Genomic DNA, 27,073 nt, shown 5'->3' with positions numbered 1-27,073 from the left:
ATGGATTCTTATCTTTCTGTAATTTATTCCCCTGCCCCAACACTACCACCAAAAAGAAAAGAAAAAAAAGATCTCATTTCTTATTTTGTTTCACTTCTATGGTGCAGAGGCAATATTTTGGCCGGTATTTATTACTGCGACGCTAGCTACTGTTGTGGGAAGCCAGGCGATAATATCAGCCACCTTCTCCATTATCAGTCAGTGTAGGGCGCTGAGGTGTTTCCCACGTGTGAAGATAATACACACGTCGAGCCTGGTGCATGGGCAGATATACATTCCGGAAGTGAACTGGTTTTTGATGGTCTTGTGTCTTGCAGTTGTGGTTGGCTTTAGGAACACGGATACCATTGGACATGCATATGGTAAGCACTAATCTACTTGCCATGAAATTTCTTGTAAGGGCTTGGATTACTTTGTGCATTTTCATCATTCCTTAAATGATGATGGCTTAGTCCATCAAACATGTGTCATAAATGCACATCAATCAAGGCAATCCAACATTTGGACCCAAATATGGGTGGATCATATCTGGAATCACCTTATCAATGATCCTTACCATACTTCTTTACCATGAAATGGATGGTTATAAAGTATACAATTTCCAAAAATCAAATGTTAATGCTGGATGGTTAAGATTGTACTGTTGGTGTGATTTTGGGGCTATGCCACACAAGGGCCTGCAATTTAGTTGATCTGCATTGATGTGCATATATGCCACATGACAGTGGATGAGCTGTTTCTATCTAACAAACTGTGGCTCCATACATGCTAGTCTAGCAGTTTTCTCTTGGTAATCTTGGGCCCCATTAATTCACTCATAGAACTGTTAATTCTGATTCTGCTGATTTTTTTATTTTTTATTCCCAGGCCTTGTGGTAATCACCGTTATGTTTGTTACGACGTGTTTGATGTTCCTCATCATCGTCACTGTCTGGAAGCGAACCGTCTTGTCAGCCATCTTATTCGTTGTTGTTTTTGGATCCATAGAACTCCTCTACTTGTCTTCCTGCATTGAAAAGGTCCCAGATGGAGGCTGGTTCCCTCTCCTCCTCTCTTTAATAATCTTGTCTGTGATGTCTATATGGCACTATGGAACTTCAAAAAAAGAAGCATTTGAATTACAGAACAAGGTCTGCCTGGAACGGCTCCTAAGCATGGGCCCGAGCTTGGGCATTGTCCGTGTCCCAGGTATCGGGCTCATCTATTCCAATGTGGTCTCTGGGGTCACACCCATGTTCGCCCACTTCATTACCAATTTCCCTGCCTTCCATCGCATCCTTATCTTTGTCACACTGCAGTCTTTGACAGTCCCGAAAGTGCCTGCCAATGAGCGATTCCTCATTGGCCGGATCGGCCCTCCGGAGTTCCGCCTCTTCAGATGCATCGTCAGGTATGGATACAAGGATCCTCGTAGGGATTGCTACGATTTTGAGAACCATCTGATCATGAAAGTGGCAGAGTTCTTGCAGTCTGAGGGTGAGGAGGGCAGCAGTGGAGGCAGGGCCCATGGGGAGATGTCGATGGTAGGGAAGCTGTCAAGTCCTGTGGCAGATGCCATGGCAGGGTCTGAGAGCAATGGTGGGGTTGGCCGTCGTAAGAAAGTGGGATTCAGAGGGGTCGGAGTGACGGATGAAGTGAAGGATGAAGTGAGGGAGTTGATTGAGGCGAAGGAGGCTGGTGTAGCATACATGATGGGCCACACATGCGTCGTGGCGAGCGATGTGTCTTCGTTTGTTAAGAAGTTTGCAATTGACATTGTTTATGGGTTTATGCGACGGAATTGCCGGCGACCTGCAGCCGCCCTTGGGATCCCACACACCTCCTTGATTGAGGTTGGCATGGTTTACCATGTCTGAAATGGAGTTGGGAGTTGTGTCAGTATCAGGCGTAATCTCCAGAGGGAAAGGGTCCATCTCCAATGATCGGGTATTTCACAGATAAGCTAAAATAACTGATAATTAGAGGAGGATGTTTGATATAGTTGTTTTCGCTGTTGGAAGGAAAGGAAAATGGTGAACTAATCTCTGGTGGCAGGTTGCCGTAATGGATTGGCCTCATGTTTATAGAAAGGAAAGCATATCTGAGATGCATTTGACATTATGGTCGAAGGGGATGGACAAATCAGCCGTTTGCCATTGCTGGGAGATGGAGATAGAGGTTCATATGAACTGAGAACGAGGCTCATCATCACCACTGGATCTGGCTGGGAGAGGTATAAAAATCCGTATGTATCCTTCCCCTTTTGTCAGATGCAGTTTCCCAATCATACCCTTTGATGAATAACATGATATACGTTGCAGCCTATGGTGGGTTATCCTCACACATGTATCCTACGCACCTGGAATTTTTTAGACGTTGTGGCCACCATGGATGGGTCATACCAGTAGAAACCGTAATGATCTTTCCACTGAATTTTGGACCATTGTTTATAGGTAGGCTTTGTTGACAAGGCTTATCAGATCTTTTGGTTTTTTTTTTATATATGAGGCCCACAATTCAGATGGTATTGGTTGCTACATATGTGCCATATATATGCTAGAAATGTATTCAACGATCATTCAACTTAAGATTGGTAGATGGAGGAGCATTTGTCAAAATGTGGCCTCCTGTCTGAAATCTGAGCATCTGCCTAGTAAATTACCCTGGTAGACTTTCATGCATGCCGTCCACCATTTTCGTAAATGGCCACCGTCCTTCACTGGTTGTTGTTGACAAATGACAGTTTGTTAGGAGCGCCATGGGTTTTACATGTATTTGGTGGTGTGTGAGAAGTGGGGTTTTGATATTCTTGTTGGGGTTTCTTCCTTGCGGTATTATCTTTATGTGTACTGCATGCACGTGAGGGCCCGGCTAACCTATTTATAGAGTTTTGTATGATATTGATATTTCATCAACATTTTGGAAATGATGGTAAATGTGGCGAACTCAAGATGGCTGGTTGTCGAGATATTCAAATAGTGGGTGCAGAGCTGAACATTGCACTGATCAAGCAATCCTAATGATTAAATGTAGAATAGAAAGTGGTCCTAATTCTAAAAGAACAAAATTTGATGGCCGTATCAATTATAGTGGAGTGTACACATCGCTGTCTAGCCCGATGACCCAATCCGATCGAGTTGACACCGATTCGGATCTGGTTATCGGGCTGGATAGAGGGGATAAAATACATAAATCATGGTGGACCTCATAGAGTTTACTCAGTTTACAACCAGCTTCCTTCTATCTCTATCCTCTTAACATTTAAAAAAAGAAAAAAAAGAAGAAGAAGAAGAAGAAGAAGAGATGCATCTAGGGGTGTACATAGAGTTGAACCGAGTTGAGCTGGCCTCAGCTCGGCCACTGGCTGACCTCAGCTCGATGTTGGCTCAGATCGGTCCTCGAGCTCGACTGGCCAGCTCGGCTCAGCTTGATCAGCAGCTCAGGCCGAGTTCACCATTGAGGTATTTCCACAAACACTTGGACTGCAGCTTCAAGAAACCAAGAAATCTGACCTCCTTGTTTGTGCTGCCACCTCATCAAGGTAATAGAAAGAAAAAAAAAAGAAAAAAAAAACACACTTGGTGTATCTAGTTGTTGTGGTATGTCATCCATCCATCCACCATAACTATCCTGGAGTGTTGTATTTGAGAACTCATAGTTGAGACTTACTGTATTTGAGAACTCTTGGACTTACTATATTTGAAAACTCATCCATCCACCATATTTGTCCTCGAGTTGTTGTGGTATGTCATAGTTGTTGTGGTATGTACATAAATTCTTTGCCAGCAGCTATACTTTATTGAGTCATTTTATCAAACACTTAGTGAGCAACATCGATGGCAAAGTAACTGAGTCACCTAACTAGTTAGATCTGAGTTCGATTCGAGCTGGATTTGATCCGAGTCGAGTCGAGCCTGGGGCCTGCTTGAACTCGGCTCGAACTCATTTTTGAGCTTAAAAAATCAGCTCGACTTGGCTTGAACTCAACTTTGAACCGAGTCGAATCAAGTTTTTTCGAGTCGAGTCGAGTCAAACGAGCTAACCGAGCTAGCTCGGTTCGTATACACCCCAACACGCACCTGATAGGCCGTTGGTTACTGCCTGCCGGATCACCTGATAGGCCGTTGGTTATTGCCTGCCGGATGAGAGAGAGAGAGGGGCCTGAGGGTTTCGCTGATGGGAATGGGTTTTGTTAACATAGTGAGTAAACTCTGTGGGCCCACAGTGATGTATTTATTATTATCATCCATGCCATCCATCCGTTTTTACAGCTCATTTTAGTAAATGGAACCAAAATTGAAGCATATCCAAGGTCAAGTGGACCACACCACAGAAAAGAGTGGTGAGCGATGTCTACCATTGAAAGCTTCCATGGATCATGGCGATGTTTCTTTGTCATCCAACCTTTTCATAAGTTCACAAGTTCACGGAGACATCGATGACTGTAAAACAAAAATATTAGTTTGTTGTAAAACTTATGTGGCCCAAGAAGTTTTATTCCACTTTAGCTTTGGATATGTTTTAATTTTCCGTTCATGCACTAAAATTAACGGGAAAAATGGATGGATAGCGTGGTTAAGAAATATACAACACGGATTAGATACCAAGTGACGTCACCAAGTTCTGTGGACCCTACTATGATGTGTGTGTTGTATCCACAACATCCATCCATTTGAAGATATCATTTTAAGGTATGAGCTAAAGAATGAGGCACATCCAAAGCTTTAGTGGACCCACAGAAAACAACGGGAAGATTGATGCCCAACTTTGAAACTTTCCTAAGGCCCACCATGATGTTTTTTTCGAAATCCAACCAGTTCAAAAGTTAACAAAGACACTAAAAAAAGAGGGAAAACAAAAATATCAGCATGATCGAAAGCTTCTGTGGCCTTTAGAAGTTTTAAACGGTGGCGTCACTCTCCCCACTGTTTTCTGTCGTGGGTTCACTGGAGCTTTGGATGTGACTCATTCTTTGGATCTTACACTAAAATCATCTCTCAGATGGATGGACGGCGTGGATACAAAACATACATTTTGGTAGGGTCCATAGAACTTGGTGACGTCACTTCAGTAGCATTCTCGCTACTCAACCTGTCAGTAGCCCTTCCGCGTCCAGAAATATACATCACAGTGGGCCCCACAGAATTTGCTCACTACGCTCTACTCAGTCCGCAATCCGCGTTCGTATCAAAAACGCTCCTTTTTGAATCCGACCGTTGCAAGAGATATTTTTAAAGAAAATATGACCGTTGGGAGTCGGCGCCCCGTTGAATTGTCCTTTCTGTTTCGCCTCTCTCTAGTGTTTTCTCATTGCCTCTCTCTCTCTCTCTCTCTCTCTCTTGAATTTCTTTCTTGCGAAACTACTCCCCATTTCTCTGCAGTTTTCCAAATCCCACACTGCGAATTCTCGTCCACTTCCCCTATTCAAAGGCTGCAATGATGCGCCCATCTGAAGCCTCCCAAGAAATCAATCCTCCAAAAGAACCCAAACTCCCCCACCCTCTCCACCAAATCGCTGAGAGTCCGACCCACAAGCTCCTCCTTAAGCAATGGCTCAAAGAAGAGGAGCTCATCATTCGCCGAATCGCCCTCAAAGAAACCCGAATTGATGCCACCCGCAAGGAAATAACTCAGCTATATTGCTTCTTCTTCCTCTTTCACTCGACAGTCCTCCTCCTCCTCTACTCTGCCGCCACGCGGGACCCACATGGGGCCTGCCGCCGATCCTGGATCCCATCCATCTGTTCTGTCGTCTGTTCGCTTGCGATCATCTGGGCCATCAGGTACAAAACGGATGTCGAGTGCCATATAGAGAAGCTTCTTCAGAGGGAGAAAGAGGACGGGAAGCTTCTGATGAAATGCGTGGAGGAGTTGAAGAAGAAAGGGGTGGAATTCGATCTGTTGAAGGAGGTCGATGCGCTGAGGAGAGCCAAGAGTCTGAGGGTCGAAGTCAAGGCCGTTAAGAAATGGTCAGCCAGTGACTTTGTCACTCTCTTCTTCATCGCAGCTTCTTGCCTTGCTTTGGGTCTTACGAGGGTGGTACTCTGCTATTAGAGGAGTATTGATTCTTCCACATATGGGGGGAGGTTTTTTGGGTGTCGGGAAGGGAAGATTATTGCAGAATATTTTGTTCTGCTTTCTTTTTTCTTTTTCTAACCATTTGAAATCATGAAGAAATCTTGAATAAATTTCAATACATTGCAATTTAATTGAAAGTAGGGTCAGTTTGGACATCAGATCTTCCAAAATTTGGATTTCTGCATAAATTGCAAATGTTGTGGGCCCCACCCCACAACCACACTTCACAAAGCTGCACACGTTCTGCAGGAAGGATTTAAAGCATGACATCTGAAATTTACATTTGAGATGGGAATCAAATAGCGTCCAGCGGATCCTCTACCATATAAACAATCCGGTCCACATGATTTGAAGTCTGGTCCGCATGAGCTAACATGATGGAAATTCAAATGCAGCCTTTGAATCGCGTCCCATGGATCCTCTATGAGAAGAATCAGGTAGACCCTATATGCAATTAAGGCCCATATGATTTGCAATTAGGCAAAAGAAATTCTAAATTTAGAAGTGGTTGTTGTCTTTTTGGTTGCACTGTTTTACTGAATGTGCCTTGGCAGGAGGTTTTCTATATTTGAAATGGTTGGATACTTCAAAATGTGTTTGGATGATGCACTTTTGAATTGGATTTCAATAGTAGTAAATGCTTATAATTGTAATTTTAATCCATAGAACTCAATAGGCGGTCAAGAATCATAGCCATGTAAACCCAATCTACACTTTGTAGTTGTGTGGGTCTAATGCTCCAAAGGTTGCAGCAATGCTGCAGTGTTATTATATCCATTCCATCCATTTACTTTTTATTTTTTTTCAGTGATGTTCCTCTGATTATTTTTCAACAATATAAAAACAGGCGGCCAGTATCCAATCAGATAGATTTTGAGCTAGGTATTGCTCATCAAAGAGGTGGCCACTGATTGGACGGTCGATAATCATAACCATGTGAACCCAATCAATATTTTGTAGTTTGTGGGGTTTAATGCCATTGATTAAATGGTTATCCAAAATGTTTATTTATTTGAGAAGCTCCACCGTAGTTTATTCTACTTTTGTTGGAGGAAATAGCTATATTTGTGATCACCAAAGTGTAAGTCCCATGTTCGCAGAAATGGCATATAGGCAGGATCTGGCCTCAAATCCTCGACTGCATGCAAGGTCAGATGTTCTTCATGGATATGCAACTGAAGAGGAATGCTGCTTGCTTGGAAACATACGTTCATGAGATCCTGACTATTCATCATGCGGGTTCTGTTCCCAATTGCCCAAAAATAGGCCAGTCAACTCATCAGATCAATAAAACATGCATGATAATATAGATGGGGAAAAAACGAAGAAGACCCAATTGTCTATGTTCAAGGTCCATGCCAGTGGGGATCATTTGATGAATGGTCTGGATCTTGTTCATGTGTCCCATGTTGGCATACGTGGTGCTTGATTGAGCCTGGGTGTCGACATATTCCAACTTTCATTTGGAATGGTATTAATCTCTCGTGAAATACCAGTTGTTCCAACTCCAATGCAGCTGCTTCGTGACAGCCAAAGGATAGACAAATGTAAAATTTCTTTCCGAGTTTCAGCTGCGTTTTTCATGGCATTACAAGCGAAGATGAGGTTGCTATGTATTTACACAGAAGAATTCTTCTGTGGTGAGTTGTGTGACAACATAAACATCACCTAATCGCCGGATGATTGGTCAAAGCGACCACGTGAGTTCCATTACTGACATTCTCATGTTCCAAGGTAACCTTGCATATGAGCATTTTACGATTCATTCATGACTGGGTTAGCATATTAATCTTCTTCTTCTACGAACTATAATGGATGTGCAACCCTTGAAAGATGTAGCATGTGCTCATGAGATCCAAACCATTCATTAGGTGGGCAACACTGTTTGTGTGTGCCTTGGCGTTAAAAAGCAGAGAGGCTACATAAACGATTGAGTGAAATCTGCACATTGAATGTGCTATTGATTATTATTTTTTAACTGTTCATTTTTTCCAAACATGTTTGATCTCATCCAATGATCAATCTGGCCTGATTCCTTGGTCGAGGCAAAGCTCACCCGGTGAACGAACTGGGCCATCCACAGGACCACATTTCCAAAATTCTCATAAATTATGAGGAATATAAATTTAATAAACATGGTAAAACCCAACTAACCATGCAATATTGGTAAATGAGCTGAGCCAGGCATGAGTCCATGCCCAGCCATCCAACGAGCTATAAAATCCAACTCAGGTGGGCCAGATCTTCTGAGTACAACTCTTTGAGGTAGTCGAACTTGACAACCTCATTGCTCATAATGTTTAATAATGACGCATGTTGGCTAAGTGCATCAGTCACTTGATTCTGTTGCCCAACTTTATGTTTCAGTGCGAATGTGAATTCCTGCAAGAATGAAATCCACCTAGCATGTACACGATTCACGTTAGCCGGGCTATTTATACATTTAAGAGTTTGATGGTTCGTGTAAAGAATAAACTCCCGTTGAATCAAGTAATGCCTCCAACTTCGCAATGCCTAGACTACACTGCGTACAACTCACGCTCATACATCGACCAATTTTTGTGAGCATCATTGAGTGTCTCGCATTAGAAAGCTACTGGCCTGCCTTCTTGTGACAAAACTCTTCCAATTTTAACATATGAAGCGTTGTATTCGACCTCGAACAGTTTGTCAAAGCTGAGAAGTACAAGAACCGAGGTTGTGGACAATTTATATTTGATTTTAGTAAAGCTTCTGTTAGCTTCATTGGTCCACTGGAATGGTCCCTTCCTCATACAATCTGTAATCGGTGCCACAATTGTGTTGAAAAATTTCACAAACCAACAATAGAATGTAGCCAATTCGTGAAAACTCCATACTTCGAGAATGTTTGTTGGAATCAACCACTTTCTGATGGTTCTCACCTTCTCGTTGTCTACTTAGATACCCATGGACGTCACGACAGCCCAAAAACAATAGACTCTCGGTTAGAAAGCTACATTTTTTCAAATCGAGGAACAACTTGTTCTTGGCTAGCCCCAGTAATAATTGCTTGAAATGTTCCATATGGTCTGCTTCATTTTGAATATGTATAACTATATCATCAAAGTATACCACCACAAACTGCCCAATGAATTGTTTCAGAACTTGGTTCATTAATCGCATAAATGTACTAGGCGTGTTCGAAAGACCGAAGGGTATGACCAACCATTCATACAACCCCTCATTAGTCTTAAAAGTTGTCATCCACTCATCACCAGGTCGTGTACGAATATGATGATAGTCGCTCCTCAAATCCAATTTAGAAAATAGTTTTGCACCTTCAAGCATGTTCAACATATCGTCAGCCACGGTATGAGAAACTTGTACTTTATAATAATCTTATTGATCACTTAGCTGTCGACACACATGCATGAACTCCCATCCTTCTTAGGAGTTAACAATGCAAGAATAACGCATGGGTTCATGCTCTCTTGAACTAGACCCTTATAGATCAATTCTTCCACTTGTCCCTATAAAATCTCACACTCCTTTAGGCTCATCTGATAATAAGGGCAATTGGGCAAACTAGCCTCTGGGATAAGGTCAATGTAGTGCTAAATATCCTGCATAGGGGGCAACCCATTGGGAGCATCATCGGGCCAAATTTCTTTAAATTCATGTAGTAAGGGTTTCAAACTCTCAAGGATATTCGTGGGCTCCACATCTTTCCCCTTCACTACTAATGCATACATTTCTCCTGTCTCTTTGGACACCTCCACAAAATCCTGTATGGTTAATAATGAATGCCCCTTCACTTTAAAAGATTCGGGTTACTCGTCCGGCCCCATATGGGTGAGTATATTTTTTCATTCATCCTTGATGAAAATGTATACATTATCTCGTCCTCTTTGATTGGTGTCACGATCTGATTACCATGACCGACTGAGTAACATATGACAAACCTCTATGTCAACTATGTTACATATTACTTGGTCCATGTAATTTTTATCAATTGAGAAAGAACTAATGTATTGTTCAGTTACCTTTGTCTCGTTGACCTTCCTAATCCAGCCGATTGTGTATGGGGAGGGATGCCGTTTTGTTTTCAATTATAACTTCTCCACCATGACCTTGAAGATGATGTTCTCATTGCTCCCGCTATTGATGATCATATTGCAAACTTTTTGATTCACCGTACACCTTATTCGGAAGATGTTGTGTCATTGAGGGTGTACCTCCTTCTTTGGTGCATACAATAATTGTCTCACTAATAAAGATGCATTGTGATCTTGTGGAACCCAATCTGTTTCGGCCTCATCATCTACGACGTGCTCCAATTCATCAATATCTAGGTCTTCGTCCACATTTTCAGCGCTACCATCATTATTGGTGAGGTTATCCACTTGTCACTGGGGTAAGTGTTTGATAGGTGACCTAGTTGGCTGCATTGATAACAATGGTCTGGCCTTGGTCGATCGTAAGGGTTTGAGATCCTACTTGGACTGACAGCAGTGATTGCTGCTCTTTGGAGTCAGCTCGGTTATCCACTCCCTGAATCTCGGTTTGTGGGTGTAGGAGGTTGAAGATATCCCCTACAGGTTCTTTTCCCATAGTCTGTGATGCTCCCCACAAAGGATCCGTTGTGGCTACCCTATTAGTAGGATAGGCTTGTGTATTAGATTGTTCTAGTTGCATCTTCGTTTGGGTGGTTCGCTTTATGGCTTCGTTCATCATCCAAACGGGCTGCATTTGAACCCGATCTTGGATTGCAACATGCAATGCCCCGTTGAATCAGACGATTGTTGTGATTCGGTCTCGACGAAATCGTTACACGCTGCTAAACGGTAGAACTTTTCAGCGTAATCTCTCACTGTTTGACTATCCTTTCGGCAATTTTAGTACCGTTAGAACAATACTTGATCGTAGTTGTTGGGGAGAAAACATGTGCACAGTAGTTGCTTCATCCTTTACCACGTGTGGATTAGTGCTTTCATCTGTCTCATCCGTGTGAGCTGAAGTTACTCCCACCAAATCGATGCTCCACCCTTCAACTTATTTGCCACCAATTTAACCTTCTTCTCTTCAGGGACTTCCATGTAGTCGAAGAAACACCTGACTTCAATAAGCCAATCGAGGAAGTCCTCGATGTGGAATTGGCCATTGAAACTAGGAAGATCAACTTTAATCATGAAGTCTTGATTCGTCCGATCTATCTGATTGTCGCCTCGTCCAGGATGTTGGAGGGTCATGTCATTGATCTCCTCATCCCCGGATCCCACATCCTTAGGTGTGATCCTGCGATTTACAGCCGGCATTGCCCTGCGATTAGCACGATTGCTAATTCCAGTGCCTACCGAAGGTAGGTCATCGCCACGAACACAGAGTTGTCTAGAGCCTCTGTCATGCGATCGATGGTAGCCTACAACTCATGCATGATTTGCCAATTCTGTCATTGCGCCATTTCAAAAGCCGCCGCTCTTAAGGAATAATTCCCTGGAGCACCGTCAATAGGATTGTTGCTCGATCCGTTGTTGGAAACCATTGATCCAAGGAAAAATCCTCACTTTGATACCAATTAACGTAGGGAAGGACATGATGAGGTCAATCACCATCTTCCTCTATCGATAAATGCCTCAAATCCACAAGGTACTCTTGAATCCACAAAAGAGAATTTTCAAATCCACAAGAGAAATATGAAGTTTCTAAGAAATTTTATTGATTTAATGCTTAAAAAAATGAGTTTAACCTCCTTAAATAACCTTAAACAAATCCTAAGAACATAATCAAAAGAGTCTTAATTGAATAAGGAAACAAATTATGAAAATGCACAAATTCTTGCGTTCATGAACCTGTCATCGACCAGTTGAATCAATCAGCTGAAATTGCTTAAAAACATCCAGAGACTAAAATTGAAAATTCTATTAATTTCGACCAGTCAACCTGATTTGTCGACCTGTTAAACAATATTTCGACCTATCAACAAGATCTGTCAACCTATCGAAAATGGCTAAAATCGTCCAACAATAATTTTGGAATTCCCGGTGGAATTTTGACCTATCAACAAGATTTGTCATTCTGACGAAACTGGCAGAAATCCTCCTGCAACAACTCTAAAATTCCTGGTGGAATTTTGAACTGTTCACCCCGAATTTTGACCTGTCGATCTATTTGGTCGACCAGTCGAATTATGTTGAGTATTGTTGATCCTCCTTGGCTTCTTATGTTTACTCCATGATAATCATGAATGAATCTGTGACCCGTTCTACACCAATAGGGGGTCCTACTGTTTGTGCTGCTTGGGTTTAAGGTACATGAGACATGGGCAGGTGCACACCGCATCAACTAGAGAATACATCTTTAACCAGTGTACATCAATGCATTTCAGTTTTTTACGGATTAGAGAGAGAGAGAGAGAGATTCAACTTACTATTATTGACAATGGTGATTCTGGCCAATTCAAGAGATTTTGCTTTATTATTCTTTGGAACCCTTGCTTCCTTTTGGCTACTATGCCAAACATATTTATTGCATCTCTTTCGGATTTTCTCTAAAGAGAGAATTTAGGAGGCAAAGAGGAATGAGGTGGGGTGTGTGACAAAGGAATAGAAAAGACCTTTGAATTGGATTTTCTTTACATGGATGATTTGTATTTTTTTGGCCATTGTCAAGACAAAGGTGATTCTGGCCAACTCAAGAGATGTTGCTTTATTATGACTTTGGAACCTTGCTTCGTTTTGATGACTATGCTCAACATCTTTATTGCATCTCTTTTGGATTCTCACTAAAGAGAGAATGGAGGCAAAGTGGAATGAGTTGGGGTGTGACAAAGGAATAAAGAAGGCCTTTAAATTGGAATTTCTTTACATAGATAAATCTTGGGTTTCCATTTCATTAGCTGGAGTGATGAGGTATTCCTAGCTGCTCTCCAAAGCAAATAAAAACTAATGAAGCATTTTAGCTGCTTTTCAACTCTTTTTCTTTCCATGTCATGTTTGTTTCAGGCATCTTACCTTACAAATAGTTTTTATGATCGTGGGGACATGTACACACACAACAACAAATGGTGTGTTTTATCAAGCATTTCTACCATCCATTAGACATCTATGTTTATGTGCCATTCATGTGATGTATCCAAATTAACAATTTCTTAGAACAATGTCTTTTTTAACTAAATCACAGTTGAAATTTGAATACGAGGACCTTCCGTTATACTCCCCTCATCAAGTTTCTAAGGTGAAAATTGTCGAGGAAAGTTTTGCAAACCATAAGCGTTATAAAGCAGCTAATGTACACAACGAAATGATGGCCTAATTCATCCATCAAAGGGTCATTTCATTTGTCAAAGGGGGTATCAATATATATGTTGGTGGCCTAAAACCTCATAGGTCCCACTAATTAGGTGTTGTAGTTTCTAAAATGAATGTTTATCCAAGAAAAACATAGCCCAAGTTTCCTAACTTGTTGATGTAGAGCGGGTTGCGGAAAGTTTCATGGCCAAGATGGATCAGAAAAGGCCCGGTCAATGACAGAAGTGATCTGGATCGTCAGAACTTAAAATGGACGTATCTCGCAAACTGGATTTTGGGGTAGGATGAGCTACTTTAGCCACCCAACCTGCTATGCCCGGTTGCCCACACCAAATTTGCAAATTACCATAATATTGATGGTTGAATCCTAGTTTTAATTTCATTTTTACCATTTATAGTAAGTTTTAGTTTGAGTATAACTCTTCATCCATTGGGCTGTAGGAGTTGCGCTTAATATGAAAAGTGCTTAGAATAATTAGGAGAACAACATGGTGAAGCCAAATAGGATACTTAGTATTTTTGGCCGAAAACCATGCGCACTAGTAGGACTCACAACCATCTATAAATAGTAAGTTCAATATTTATAGTAAGTCGCGAATTCTAGGAGTTTTAGTTGTAGTTTAATTCCGAAACTTCTTCTATGGCCTAGAATCCCTATTTAATGGGTTATAAACTTGTTTATTTAGATATCAATTAAATTACGAATTTTATAGAATTTATTTCTATTTTCCTTGCTTTTTATCTCATGGATTCGAGAAGTCTCTGTGAGGAGTCCAGAGAAGCTCCGTGGATTCGGAGAAGTTATCCTTGAGGAAGATGGTGCTCAACTTCTACATGTCCTCCTTGTGTCACTTGTCCATGATGGGATTTCCTCCCAGGTTCGATCGGTCGTGAGCCTCACTCGACTCGTTGAGGGTGGTGCTCGACTAGTCGAGCCCTGGCTTGACTCAAAGTCCAATGACTTTGGGTTTATTTTTCCCATGGTGCTCGACCGGTCGAGTGGGCCACTAGACCAGTCGAAGACACCGCTCGACTAGTCGAGGCTACACAGATTTGAGTCCAGATCTTACGTGGACTGCGAAAATTTGAGACCTTTTCGCAAGGGGTGCGAAAGGAAGTTGCCTAAACTATAAATAGGGGTGCCTATGGCTGTTCTAGGTAATGCAAGACAGTTTTCTAAAGCTTTGCAAGGGTTTGCCAAAGGGTTTAGGGCTATCAAAGGTGAGAGAGAGAGAGAGAGAAGAGAGAGAGGAAGCTTGTGGAAGGGAGTCGACGTCTCAGCGCTTCTACGTCCTCGTGATTGGTGAGATCTCTCTGTTTTTTTATTATCTTATTGTTCATCCACTCTTGCGTGAGTGAAGAAGGTTTGATCCAAGTGGTGTGTGCTTGTGATTGGTTGTAACATTCTACCTGATAGTGGATTGTTGATCTGGACGATGTCCCGTGGTTTTTACCTCTTTGAGGATTTTCCACGTAAAATATCTTGTATCGTGTAGTTTATGCTTTAATTGTTTTCATTACTTTATTATCCCATAATTCTGGTGTTTTGAGAGGCTAAATCCTAAGGTTTTGTGCAAGGCCCCTAACAAAGTGGTATCAGAGCGCTAAGTTCATTGAACGGAGAAGGATCGGTTTTGAATTATGGAGGGTGGCTCATCAAGGATGATCAGCCTTAATGGTTCTAACTGGACCATATGGAAGGCTAAGATGGAAGACTTACTTTATTGCAAGAACCTGTATTCTCCAATTTTATGCATATCAGCAAAATCTAAGGATATGTCTGATGATGATTGGAAGAAGTTGGACTGGAAGGCGGTGGGGTGTATTAGACAATGGTTAGATAATTCTTTGTTTTACCATGTGTCTACGGAGACCTCAGCCGCTTGCCTATGGCTGAAACTGTAAGGGCTGTATGAGAGGAAGACAACAGGCAATAAGATTTTTCTGACACGACGACTTGTGAATCTCAAGTTCAAAGATGGTGGTTCTGTGGTTGAGCATATGAATGAGGTCAGCAATATAGTGAACCAGCTCTCTGCTATGAAGATGGTCCTGAATGATGAATTACAGGCTTTACTATTGCTTAGCTTATTACTTGAAAATTGGGAGACATTGGTGGTGTCTTTAAGTAACTCCGTGCCAGACAGAAAGGTATCCATGGAATATGTAACTAGCTGTCTCTTCAATGAGGAGACAAGGGGAAAGTCTTTGGGGTCTACTCAGCAAGAGGCCCTTGTGACACAAGAACGGGGGAGAGAAAAGAACAAAAAGGGTGAAAAGGCCCGAGATAAATCAAGAGACAAGTCGAGTACCAGGAAGGATGTTGAATGCTGAAATTGTAGCAAAAAGGGCCACTATAAGCATGAATGTCGTAAGAATAAGAACAATAAGAAAGGAAAAAGGAAAGGAGAAGGAAGATGAATCAGATTCCACTGTGGTCGCTTTAGATGGCGACGTTGTAGTTATTCTTTCAGCAGATCACGATGTATGTCTCACGGCTACGAGTCAGGACACTAACTAAGTGATAGACTCGGGAGCCTCGTTTCATGCGACTCTACGTAGGGATTTCTTCACAAGCTACAAGTCAGGTGACTATGGGATCGTGAAGATGGAAAATTCTGTTATATCGAAGATCGTATGGGTCGGTGATATTTGTGTGAAAATCGATGTGGGCTACACATTGGTTCTTAGGGATGTGAGGCATATCCCATACCTTCGCCTCAACTTGATGTCAACGGGAAGGTTGGATGATGATGACTATGAAAGCCGATTTATTGGTGGGCGCTGGAAGCTCATCAAGTGTTCGTTGATCGCAGCCAGATGCAAGAAGTGTTGCACCCTTTACAAGGCAAGTGTCAGTGTGTGCAAGGGTGGATTGAACGAGTGGAAGATTTAGCTATTGACATGTGGCACAGGCGTCTAAGACACATGAGTGAGAAAGGGCTTCAGGTACAAGCGAGGAAGCGGCTCCTTCCAGACATGACAGGTATACCTCTCAAAACTCGTCTTGATTGTTTATCAAGGAAACAACATAGAGTTTCATTTATTAAATCTGCTTCTCATGTTAATAAAGTGCATGCATTAGATTTGGTTTATTCTGATGTTTGTGGTCCTATGAGGACAAAAACCTTGGGTGGGGCATTGTATTTTATTACTTTAATAGATGATGCATCTAGAAGGGTTTGAGTTTATGCTTTGAAATCTAAGGACGAGGTCTTTTGTGCGTTTAAATTGTTTCATGCTATGGTCAAGAGAGAGACAGGTAGATCATTGAAGTGCATCCGCACTGACAATAGTGGTGAATACATTAGTGACTTCCATGAGTATTATAAGTTTCCGAGTATACGGCATGAACAGATGGTTCCCAAGACCCCCCCAGCATAATGTAACTGAGTGAATGAATCGCACCATTGTTGAGAGAATCAGATGCATATTATCCCATGCGAAGTTGCCTAAGACGTTCTGCGGAGAAGTAATGCACACGATAGTGTATTTAATAAATAGGTCTCCATCAGCCCCGTTGAATGGAGAAGTACCTGAGAAAGTGTGGACTGGACAGGATCCATCGTATAATTATCTCAGGGTATTTGGATGCAGGGCATTCATTCACATACCAAAGGACGAGATGTCTAAGCTCGATATAAAAATCAAACAGTGTGTGTCCTTGGGGTATGGTGATGAAAAGTTCGGTTACAGATTGTGGGATCCGACCGAGAAGAAGCTCGTTTGGAGCAGAGATGTGGTTTTCTTTGAAGATCAGTGTATAAAAGACATTGGTAAGCCAGAGAAGAACCAGCCTAGCTTAAGTGAGCTAGAGGACATGGATCCGGTTATTCCTCCCGTGATGCCTGATGACGAGGGAGTATAACAAGGTGTAGAGGACGAGGGAATTCCTACAGAAGATGAACGGGGGAAGCAGTCCCCACTTGATCCACATGTTGAGCCACAGGTGAGGAGGTCATCTAGGGACAGACATCCGTCCAAGAGGTACTCGCCGCATGAGTACGTTATGCTCACTGATGAGGGAGAGCCAGATAATTATTCTGAGGACCTAGCCGACGAGCATAAGGGGGAGTGGTTGAAAGCTATGCAAGAGGAGATGGAATCCTTTCATAAGAACCACACCTATGATATAATGAAACAGCCTAAGGGCAAGAAAGCTCTAAGCAATAAGTTGGTTTTCAGGAAGAAGATTGAGTAGAAGAATTCACAGACGAGGTTCAAGGCCAGACTCGTGGTAAAAGGGTTCGTTCAGAGGAAAGGTATAGACTTTGAGGAGATATTCTCACCAGTGGTGAAGATGACATCCATATGGGTGTTGCTTGGGTTGGCAGCTAGCATGGATGTCACGCCCCGAACTCAGAAACCGGGCTCACAAAATTTCCGATCGCCAAATCCGGCACCGACAGCCTTCGTAGAACCCCATTCTCGGCTCCCGACACCCATTCACCAGGTTCCGATCCTGGGATACTACAAGGAGGATTTATAATCATCAGTCTGATTCATAATGAGCATAATCAAAAGCATAACCCACGAACAATAACCACAAGAACACCATCACAAAATTCACTATGATAAAAAACTTTTGAGTATAATGCGTCTGAAAGGGAAATACAATATAGCGAAAGTAACAAAACTCCAGAAGCTCGCTCGCATGCTCCAACTACGGCGAGACTATGGCTGCGACTGCATTCTTGCATCACCTGCACACATCAATCGTGCATAAGCTTATAGAAAGCTTAGAGGGTGGTGTAAGTGTGTGCGCAATATAAGCGTGCTCAAAATGCAAGGTCAGAGTAATGCGGAATCATGATGATGAGTACATGAATGCAATCAGCCGTACTAAGGCTCTGCGGTGCAAGATATGAATGCTATCGGCCATAACACGGCCATGCGATGCGAGATACAAGTCAAGCATGCCAATCCTCATCATATATCAGTACAGTTCTCATTCTGGAGAATCATCGGGGTTTAATACACTTTAAGAGGCACTGCCGCTCTCCAAGCCGCACAGTCCAAGTGAGTGTAAGAGACCTCACTATCCGCCTGTTCACACCCCAAGTGCAGAGTTGTGATGTAGTAATAAACTCGGTAAGACCGAGGTCGAATCCACAGGGAGTGATACCTGTACGTTATCTGAAACCAAGTTGAACTAGAACTAGACTAAGATGTGATCTAAACCAAATAGAATTTAAGAAATAATTATGGAACAATTATCTAAAACTTTAAGGAATTCAGAGGAAGGAAACTAGGGATTCAGAGGATCCACTTGTAGGGATCAAGGAGATCTTATGCCTGCATTAAGATTTATGGAAATTAAACTGAACCTACTTGATCTGGTTTTTAAGGGATGAAAAGTATATGAATTAGAATGGATTCCATCATCTAACCATGCCCAGGAGACAAAGCAAACAATAGGATTAAACTAATTACCAACTAATCAACACTGTATGAAGATCAGGAAGGGTACTGTCATCTACCATGCCCATGGGACAATGATGAACAACAGGGCTTCCTGACTTCATAAACATAAAAAAAAGGAGAAAAAGAAATATTCAAAGCCATTGCAAACCCATTGTAATTTCAGTCACAACAGACCATTAAAGACTGAAAAGAATATTCCTTTAATAATCAACTTAAGACCAAGTTCAGTTCAGAAAATTTAACTTAAACGCATGAAACAGTATCTCCCATCTCGCTACAGGCTTCACCTCTTAGCCCTAGCTAAGAGGTTTAGCCACACATGGTTGGCCTAAACCCAAAGCAAATAGAAAGAAAAAGAAAACGAAAAAGAGAAGAAGAGAAGAAGGCAACCTACTGGCTTTCTTCCTCTCTCATGTTCCACGTCTCCTTCCTTCCAAGCCAAGCTCCTTCAATCTCCATTTTTCCTTTCCCTCTCCGTGACGTGCAGCAGCAGCCGAGTTTTCTTCAGCCTCTACGTTCCAGCAGCCCACCTTTCTCTTCAATCCTCCTTTCAGCCACGTCCAGCAGAAAAAAAACCACCCTTTTTTCAGTCCAGGCTCTTAAACACACCCTGCATTACAAACACGATTAAATCAGCCATTAAACGGTATTATGTTTGTAGATCTAGGTAACAACTGGGTCTGATATGCAATATTTGACCCTCAACACAACCCCCAACCAGCATTTTGCTAGTCCCAAGCAAAATATGCAAAAAATAAGTTGAGAATTACATGACAATTTTTAGAGACTCAAGTGATTTTTTTTTTAATTTTTGAAAAACAATCCAGATCATAGAATTTTAAGATTCATGAATGTTGGGTATTTCTTTCTCCTAGACTCATGCGCACAGTAAAGTTCATAGTCAAGATTAAGGTATTAATCCATCAATTAGAAAAATTCCAAACATTGAGTTCTATGGGTGTATAGTGTAATCTTGGCTTATCGATCATTAAGAGATCAAATTGTCGATTTCATGACATCATTGGTAATCAATAAAAAAAAAATCATAACTACCATCACCTAAACCAGAACTTTGCCTCACAGATCATTCTTTCATTTTTCTAGTTTTTTTTTTTTTTTTTTTTTTTTTTTAATTTCAAGATGGGAATCAAATTTTCACTTATAAGGAGCAAACCTATGGTGAAACTAGTCGCCCATCTCTTTTCAACTGTTAATCATGGAAAATCGAATCCTCACCTATAGGGAGCAAACCCATGGTGTAATTCTTTTTTATACCCTGATGGCCAAATCTTTTAGGCTGGTTTTTGTCATGCTCAGTGATTACCAAATTAACCCTTCAGTTTCAAACTGAAATCTTAATGTGTAAGCGAGATGTGATATGTGAAATCATGACTCAATCAATGTTTACAACTTCTAATCATGGATCAATAATTCAAACTTAACTGTGAAATCTAATGAGCAACTGAATCCAAGAGTAGTAAATCACCAACATTCACCTATCTTGTAATTCTAAATCCAAGATGGCCATCAAAATCACTTCGAATTCACAAGAATGTTCAGAAAAATTTTAAAAATTTTCACAATTTTTGCTCAAGATGAAGAAAACACTGATTAGGTAACCTAATCTTCTACCCCCAACCTAAAAGCTACATAGTCCTCAATGTAAAAGAAATAAACATGCGATACACATGGGACAACAGAAATATAAGAGGAGTGATGGAAAGATAGTACCTGGATGAAAGAATCAAGAGGCTTTCCAAAGATATCTATGTAAGAGCGGGTCAGCACAAGAGAGAAACCAACAAAAGTAAGCTAAAATAAAAATAAAATCCTACCTATACCACTTTCGTAGGTGCTCTCGATTGCATTTAGCGTATGCAACAAGCCTTTAAACACCTAGGTTACCCCTAGTGGACGAGTTGTAGTCTCGTGAGGGTTTGCAGTAATGTTACCCACAAACATTGAACTGACTAATGATAAAAATGACATGAAATGAAGAACTGGGTTGCCTCCCAGGAGCGCTAAGTTTACCGTCTTCAGCCAGACAAATAAAGCAACTACCCTAGTCCTAAGAAAACAGAAAACCTACCTATACCTCCATCAGACTAGGAGATCAATCCTGGTAAACAGGATCAGTCAGAGGCATGGACATGTCCTCTGAATCAAATTTCTCGACAAATGGTTTCAATCGATGTCCATTGACTTTAAACTCCTTGCCATTGTCGGGATCTCTTATCTCAATGGCTCCATGCGGAAAAACAGTGACAACAATGTAAGGGCCGGTCCAACGAGATTGAAGCTTACCCGGAAAGAGATGTAATCGAGAATTGTACAAAAGGACCTTCTGACCAGGCGTGAATGATTTTCGCAAAATATGTTGGTCATGAAATGCTTTCATCTTGTCCTTGTAAATTCTCGAATTATCGTATGTATCATTCCGAATTTCTTCAAGTTCATTCAATTGAAGTTTGCGTAGCGAGTCAGCGTTGTCCAGATTGAAATTAAGATTTTTGATCACCCAGTACACTTTATGTTCCAGCTCCACAGGCAAGTGACAAGCTTTCCCATAGACAAGTCTAAAGGGAGACATTCTAATAGGGGTTTTAAAGGCAGTACGGTATGCCCATAAGGCATCGGTCAATCGGATTGACCAATCCTTACAATCAGGGTTAACCGTTTTCTCCAAAATATGTTTAATCTCCCTATTGGAAATCTCAGCTTGTCCACTTGTCTGTGGATGGTATGGGGTGCTCACCTTATGGGAGATACCGTATTTCTTCATTAAGCTCTTGAATGGTCTATTACAAAAGTGTGAACCCCCATTACTAATGATGGCTCGTTGCGTTCCGAATCGAGAAAGGATGTTTTCTTTTAAGAATTTAATGACCGTGCGATGGTCATTCTTTCGACACGGAATCGCTTCGACCCATTTAGTGACATAATCCACGGCGAGCAAAATATACAGATTCCCAAACGATTGGGGGAATGGTCCCATGAAATCAATGCCCCAGAAATCAAATGCTTCAATGATAAGGATGGGATTCAAAGGCATCATATTTCGACGGGACAATGCTCCCAATTTCTGACAACGCTCATGTTGAGGGTCAAATATTGCATATCAGACCCAGTTGTTACCTGGATTTACAAACATAGTATTGTTTAACGGCCTGATTTAATTATGTTTGTGATGCAGAGTGTATTTACGAGCATGGACTGAAAAAGGATGCTTAAAGCATCGATTTAACGCTCTGATGACACCAAAGCATGGGATGGACCCCAGGAGACTAAGATCGACTGATTTGCATGCCAGAGATCCAAGAAAATCGAGGAATTGAAGTTCAAGTGGCCTGAAAAGTGTCCAGAATGCAAGATCATAGGGTTCCCACCATCTGATCAGTTCGAAACTTCATACGTGGCCTGAGGACCATAAATGAACCGTACACATAAAAATTCAGCTCCTGAATCACTGTGGAAGTGGCCCAACGGACAGATCAGCCCATAGATCAGTGATTTGGGGCCCGCCTGGTGTCTGAAAGTGCTTCAATCTTGGGCTCAACTGTTTAAATGAGCTGACAAAACGGATAGACGGAGCGGATCTCTTAAAAACATCATAATGGACCCCATTGGGGTGTGTGTGTGCATAGTGCATAAGTGCACTGGCCGTGCACAGGAACGAGAAGTCGGTCAAACCGACTTCTGACCGTCTTCTTCTTCCAATTTCAACAAAACGCATAGCGTTTTACGCCGTGCATTGCGTTTCTCAACAGTGGGCCCCACTCGATCTCCAGATGGAAAATCTGGACCATTCATCCTATTCCCAGGGTCCATGTTACCATGGCCTAGGTGGAAAAGATTCGAGATACATCGAAAATCAATTTTCGAGCGTTAAAACGGACGATAGATGGTGGAAGAGAAACATCGGTGGACCACACCAACACTCGACAAAAACCAGTCCTTCCTGACTGGAATTTCGTCACACATCTAATGGACGGCATGGATTTTTCCGTAGACGTCAAAAATGGGCCCCACCAAGAGTCCAGCGGCAATCGTCCGCAGGCTCTACTTTCGCACAGCGAAAGGCCCGGCCGCCGCGGGCCACTTTGCAAGCATGGACAAGATCGGATTCTCTATCTGGACCGTCCAAATTCTGTCCATGGTGGGTCTGATTAAAACCAAGACGACTGAACGTCCTGGATCAAGTTTTGTTGCAGAAAATTTCGTTTCAAACGGAGGTCTTTTGCTCTGCTGCGTAACAGAGAGTCAGTCCTCTAAACTGACTCTTCTCCAGCCAGATACGGGAGGTGGAAGACTCTGCGGAAGGCCTGGTTTTCGCACGCCAACCTCGGCCTATAAGAGGAGGGTGGGGCTTAGCTTTTAAAAAAGAAGGAACGGAGAAGAAAGCTTGGGACAGGGGCATCTACGGCTGGAACGTTGAAAAGAAGGGCTGCACGTCAGGGAGTTTTTGCTGCTGCTGCACATCAGGGAAAGGAAAAGAGAAGAAGGGCTGGCACGTGAAAGAGGCTGTGCGGCTGATTGGAGGAAGGAAGGAAGAAACGTGAAGCAAGGGGTGCTCGGTTCTGGTTCTTTTTCTTCTTCTTTTCCTTTATAATTCTATTTTGTTTTTTTAGACGTAGCCCATATCATGTGTGGCTAAACCTCTTAGCTAGGGCTAAGAGGTGAAGCCTGTAACGAGATGGGAGATACTGTTTCATGCGTTTACGTTAAAATTTCTGAACTGAACTTGGTTTTAAATTGATTATTAAAGGAATATTCTTTTCAGTCTTTAATGGTCTGTTGTGACTGAAATTACAATGGGTTTGCAATGGCTTTGAATATTTCTTTTTCCTTTTTTCTTGTGTTTATGAAGTCAGGAAGCCTTGTTGTTCATCATTGTTCCATGGGCATGGTAGGATGACAGTACCCTTCCTGATCTTCATACATTGTTGATTGGTTGGTAATTAGTTTAATCCTGTTGTCTGGTTTGTCTCCTGGGCATGGTTAGATGATGGAATCCATTCTAATTCATATACCTTTCATCTCTTGAGAAGCAGATCAAGTAAGTTCAGTTTGACTTCCATAATCCTTGATGCAGGCATAAGATCTCCCTGATCTCTACAAGTGGATCCTCTGAATCCCTAGTTTCCTCCCTTTGAATTCTTTAAAGTTTTAGATAATTATTCCACAAATATTTCTTAAATTCTAATTGGATTAGATTTCATCTTAGCCTAGTTCTAGATCTGGTTGGTTTCAGATAACGTACAAGTTTCAGTCCCTGTGGATTCGACCTCGGTCTTACCGAGTTTATTACTACATCACAACCCTATACTTGGGGAGTGAACAGCTCACAAGCTTTGCAAAACTCATGAGTGTCCCTAAACATAGTGGGCCAGTAAAAGCCACACTGCAGAATCTTGGCCGTGGTCTTTTTAGCAGAAAAGTGACCACCACAGATCTGTGAGTGACAGAAGGAGATGACGCTCTGATGCTCATCGTCTGGTACACATCTCCTTAAGATTTGGTTTGGACAATATTTAAATAAATAAGGATCATCCCAGAAAAAGTTGCGCACCTCGGTGAAAAATTTCTTCTTATCTTGCGCAGTCCACTGTGTCGGTATGGCACCTGTAGCAAGATAATTAGCAATATCAGCGAACCAAGGTGAATGGGAGACTCTGAACAGTTGTTCATCAGGGAACATGTCGTTGATATGGGGAGTCTCAAGGGACTCAGAGGTATTAAGGCGAGAAAGGTGATCGGCCACTACGTTCTCTACTCCCTTTTTATCTTTAATTTCCAAATCAAATTCTTGGAGTAGAAGGATCCATCGTATCAAACAGGGCTTAGAATCATTCTTAGAAAGAAGATACTTAAGTGCCGCATGATCTGTGTAGATAATGATCTTGGATCCGATCAAGTAGGACCTAAATTTGTCCAAGGCGAACACTACAGCTAAGAGTTCCTTTTCCGTAGTCGAGTAGTTTACCTGGGCAGAATTTAAAGTTCTACTTGCGTAATGAATGACGTAGGGCCTCTTATCTTTTCTCTGGCCTAGGACCGCCCCAAGAGCATAATCAGAAGCGTCGCACATAAGCTCAAAAGGAAGGCTCCAGTCGGGTGGCTGCATGATAGGTGCAGTGGTTAACGTGCCCTTAAGCTTGGTGAAAGCTTCCTGGCACTGCTCAGTCCACTCGTACGGAGCATCCTTCTAAAGAAGATTACATAAAGGACGAGAGAGAAGACTAAAGTCCTTTATGAATCGCCTGTAAAATCCTGCGTGTCCTAAGAAGGATCGCACATCTCTGATGTTCTTGGGTGGAGGTAGGTTAGAGATAAGATCAATTTTTGCCTTATCTACCTCAATTCCTTTGGACGAGATGATATGCCCAAGGACAATTCCCTTCTGAACCATGAAATGACACTTCTCCCAATTAAGTACCAAGTTCTTTTCTTCACATCTTTTCAGCACATATTTAAGACTTTCCAAGCACTTGCTGAAAGATGGACCGTAAACAGAGAAATCGTCCATGAAGACCTCTAGATATTGCCCCACCATATCAGAAAAGATACTAAGCATACATCGCTGAAAGGTGGCAGGGGCATTACATAGTCCGAATGACATCCTTCGATAAGCAAAGGTGCCGTAGGGACATGTAAATGTGGTCTTTTCCTGGTCTTCAGGGGCTATCTCTATCTGGTTGTAGCCCGAATACCCGTCAAGGAAACTGTAATAGGAATGACCAGCTAACCTTTCAAGGATCTGATCAATGAATGGTAAAGGAAAGTGGTCTTTCCTTGTGACGATATTCAACTTCCTGTAGTCAATGACATTCTCCAACCAGTAGTGACTCTAGTTGGTACGAGTTCATTATTAGCATTGGCTACGATGGTGATTCCGGACTTCTTAGGGACCACTTGAGTTGGGCTACCCATTGACTATCAGATATAGGGTATATGATACCTACGTCCAATAGTTTAAGAACCTCAGCCTTAACCACTTCCTTCATGTTTGGATTTAGTCTACATTGTGGTTGCTGAGCGGTTTTTGCATTATCCTCAAGATATATGCGGTGAGTACAAATCGAGGGATCGATTCCCTTGAGGTCCGCTATCGTCCATCCCAGGGCTCCTTTATGCTCAATGAGAGTAGATATGAGCGTACTCTCCTGTTCTTTCTCCAGGTGGGCAGAGATCACCACCGGGTATGTCTCATCTTGACCTAAATAGGCATATTTCAAATCAGAGGGCAAAGGTTTTAGGTCAAGCTTCGGCGGCTTGAGGTTAGACGGTAGAGGCACTACATCGGTTTGTGGCAATTCTTCAAATTGTGGCCTCCACCGGTTAACTTCAAGTACCGGTGCAGTATCAAGTAAGGCACACGTCTCCCTAATCATGTCATCATCAAAATCATGGGAGTGGGCCAGGCACGTCTCCAGATGGTCGGAGGATAAGGTCAGCGGTGTCGTATCTTCTACGAAAGAGTCAATCATGTTAATGTCGTGGAAATCGTCATCATCCTCTGAGTTGCTGCCATTATTGAAAAAAATGTTTGACTCCAATGTTAAATTTCCAAAATACATAGTCATGATACCATTCCTGCAATTGATAATTGCATTTGACGTGGCAAGGAATGGGCGACCAAGAATGACAGGAATCTGAGTGCTCATGTTATTGATGGGTTCGGTGTCCAGGATGATAAAGTCTACAGGGTAGTAAAATCTATCAACTTAGACCAACACATCCTCAATTATCCCTCTTGGTACACGAACAGAGCGATCAGCAAGTTATAGTGTGGTTAGGGTGGGTTTTAATTCACCCAAACCTAACTGTTTGTATACCGAGTAGGGAATCAGATTGACGCTCGCTCCTAAGTCAAGAAGTGCGTGATCAATTCGATGGTTCCCGATTACACATGATATGGTTGGGCTACCGGGATCCTTAAATTTCTGTGGCACGTCTTGCTTCAGGATGGCACTCACTTTCTCAGTCAAGAAGATTTTCTTTTGAATAATTTTCCATCTTTTGGTCGTGCATAAGTCTTTCAGGAATTTGGCATATGAAGGTATCTGTTTAACGACATCAAGTAGAGGAATGTTGACTTTCACCTGTTTCAACACCTCTAGGATATCCTGAGAGTTAGAGAGAGGTTTTGGTGAAACCAACCATTGGGGGAATGGAGCAACTGGCTTCTCTAGAAGTTTCGGTTCTACTTTTTGTGGGGCATCACTGGATCCATCATTGTTGTCCTCTTCTGGTTCTTGAGGCTTTTCGGGCCTAACCGGAAGAGTTTTATCAATGATCTTCTCATTCCTAAGAGTGGTGATGGA

At 42.0% G+C, this 27,073-nt stretch overlaps 2 protein-coding genes across 3 annotated transcripts in view; both read left to right on the top strand.

Annotated features, from left to right (window-relative positions):
- LOC131250480 (probable potassium transporter 13) overlaps positions 1-2,567 on the top strand; it is a 39,252-nt gene extending 36,685 nt beyond the window's left edge. For both annotated transcript variants that reach the window (XM_058250806.1, XM_058250807.1), the window contains 2 exons: positions 108-362; positions 868-2,567. In XM_058250806.1, the coding sequence (XP_058106789.1) occupies positions 108-362; positions 868-1,856 (1,244 nt within the window). In that variant the 3' untranslated portion in view covers positions 1,857-2,567. The remainder of the gene's footprint in view (positions 1-107; positions 363-867) is intronic.
- A 2,712-nt stretch (positions 2,568-5,279) lies between these two features.
- On the top strand, positions 5,280-6,175 carry LOC131250463 (uncharacterized). The gene has a single exon (XM_058250805.1). The coding sequence runs from the start codon at positions 5,416-5,418 to the stop codon at positions 6,031-6,033; it is 618 nt and encodes a 205-aa protein (XP_058106788.1). The 5' UTR covers positions 5,280-5,415; the 3' UTR covers positions 6,034-6,175.
- The last annotated feature ends 20,898 nt before the right edge of the window (positions 6,176-27,073 follow it).

The sequence above is a fragment of the Magnolia sinica genome, chromosome 1 (genome assembly GCF_029962835.1).
Source record: "Magnolia sinica isolate HGM2019 chromosome 1, MsV1, whole genome shotgun sequence".
NCBI classification, from domain to species: domain Eukaryota; kingdom Viridiplantae; phylum Streptophyta; class Magnoliopsida; order Magnoliales; family Magnoliaceae; genus Magnolia; species Magnolia sinica.
Note: the sequence above shows the minus strand (reverse complement) of the source record. Positions and strands in the feature narration are given on the sequence as shown.

Excerpts from the sequence above, each read along its gene's own strand:
- LOC131250463 (XM_058250805.1), top strand. The coding sequence starts at position 5,416 with ATGATGCGCCCATCTGAAGCCTCCCAAGAAATCAATCCTCCAAAAGAA.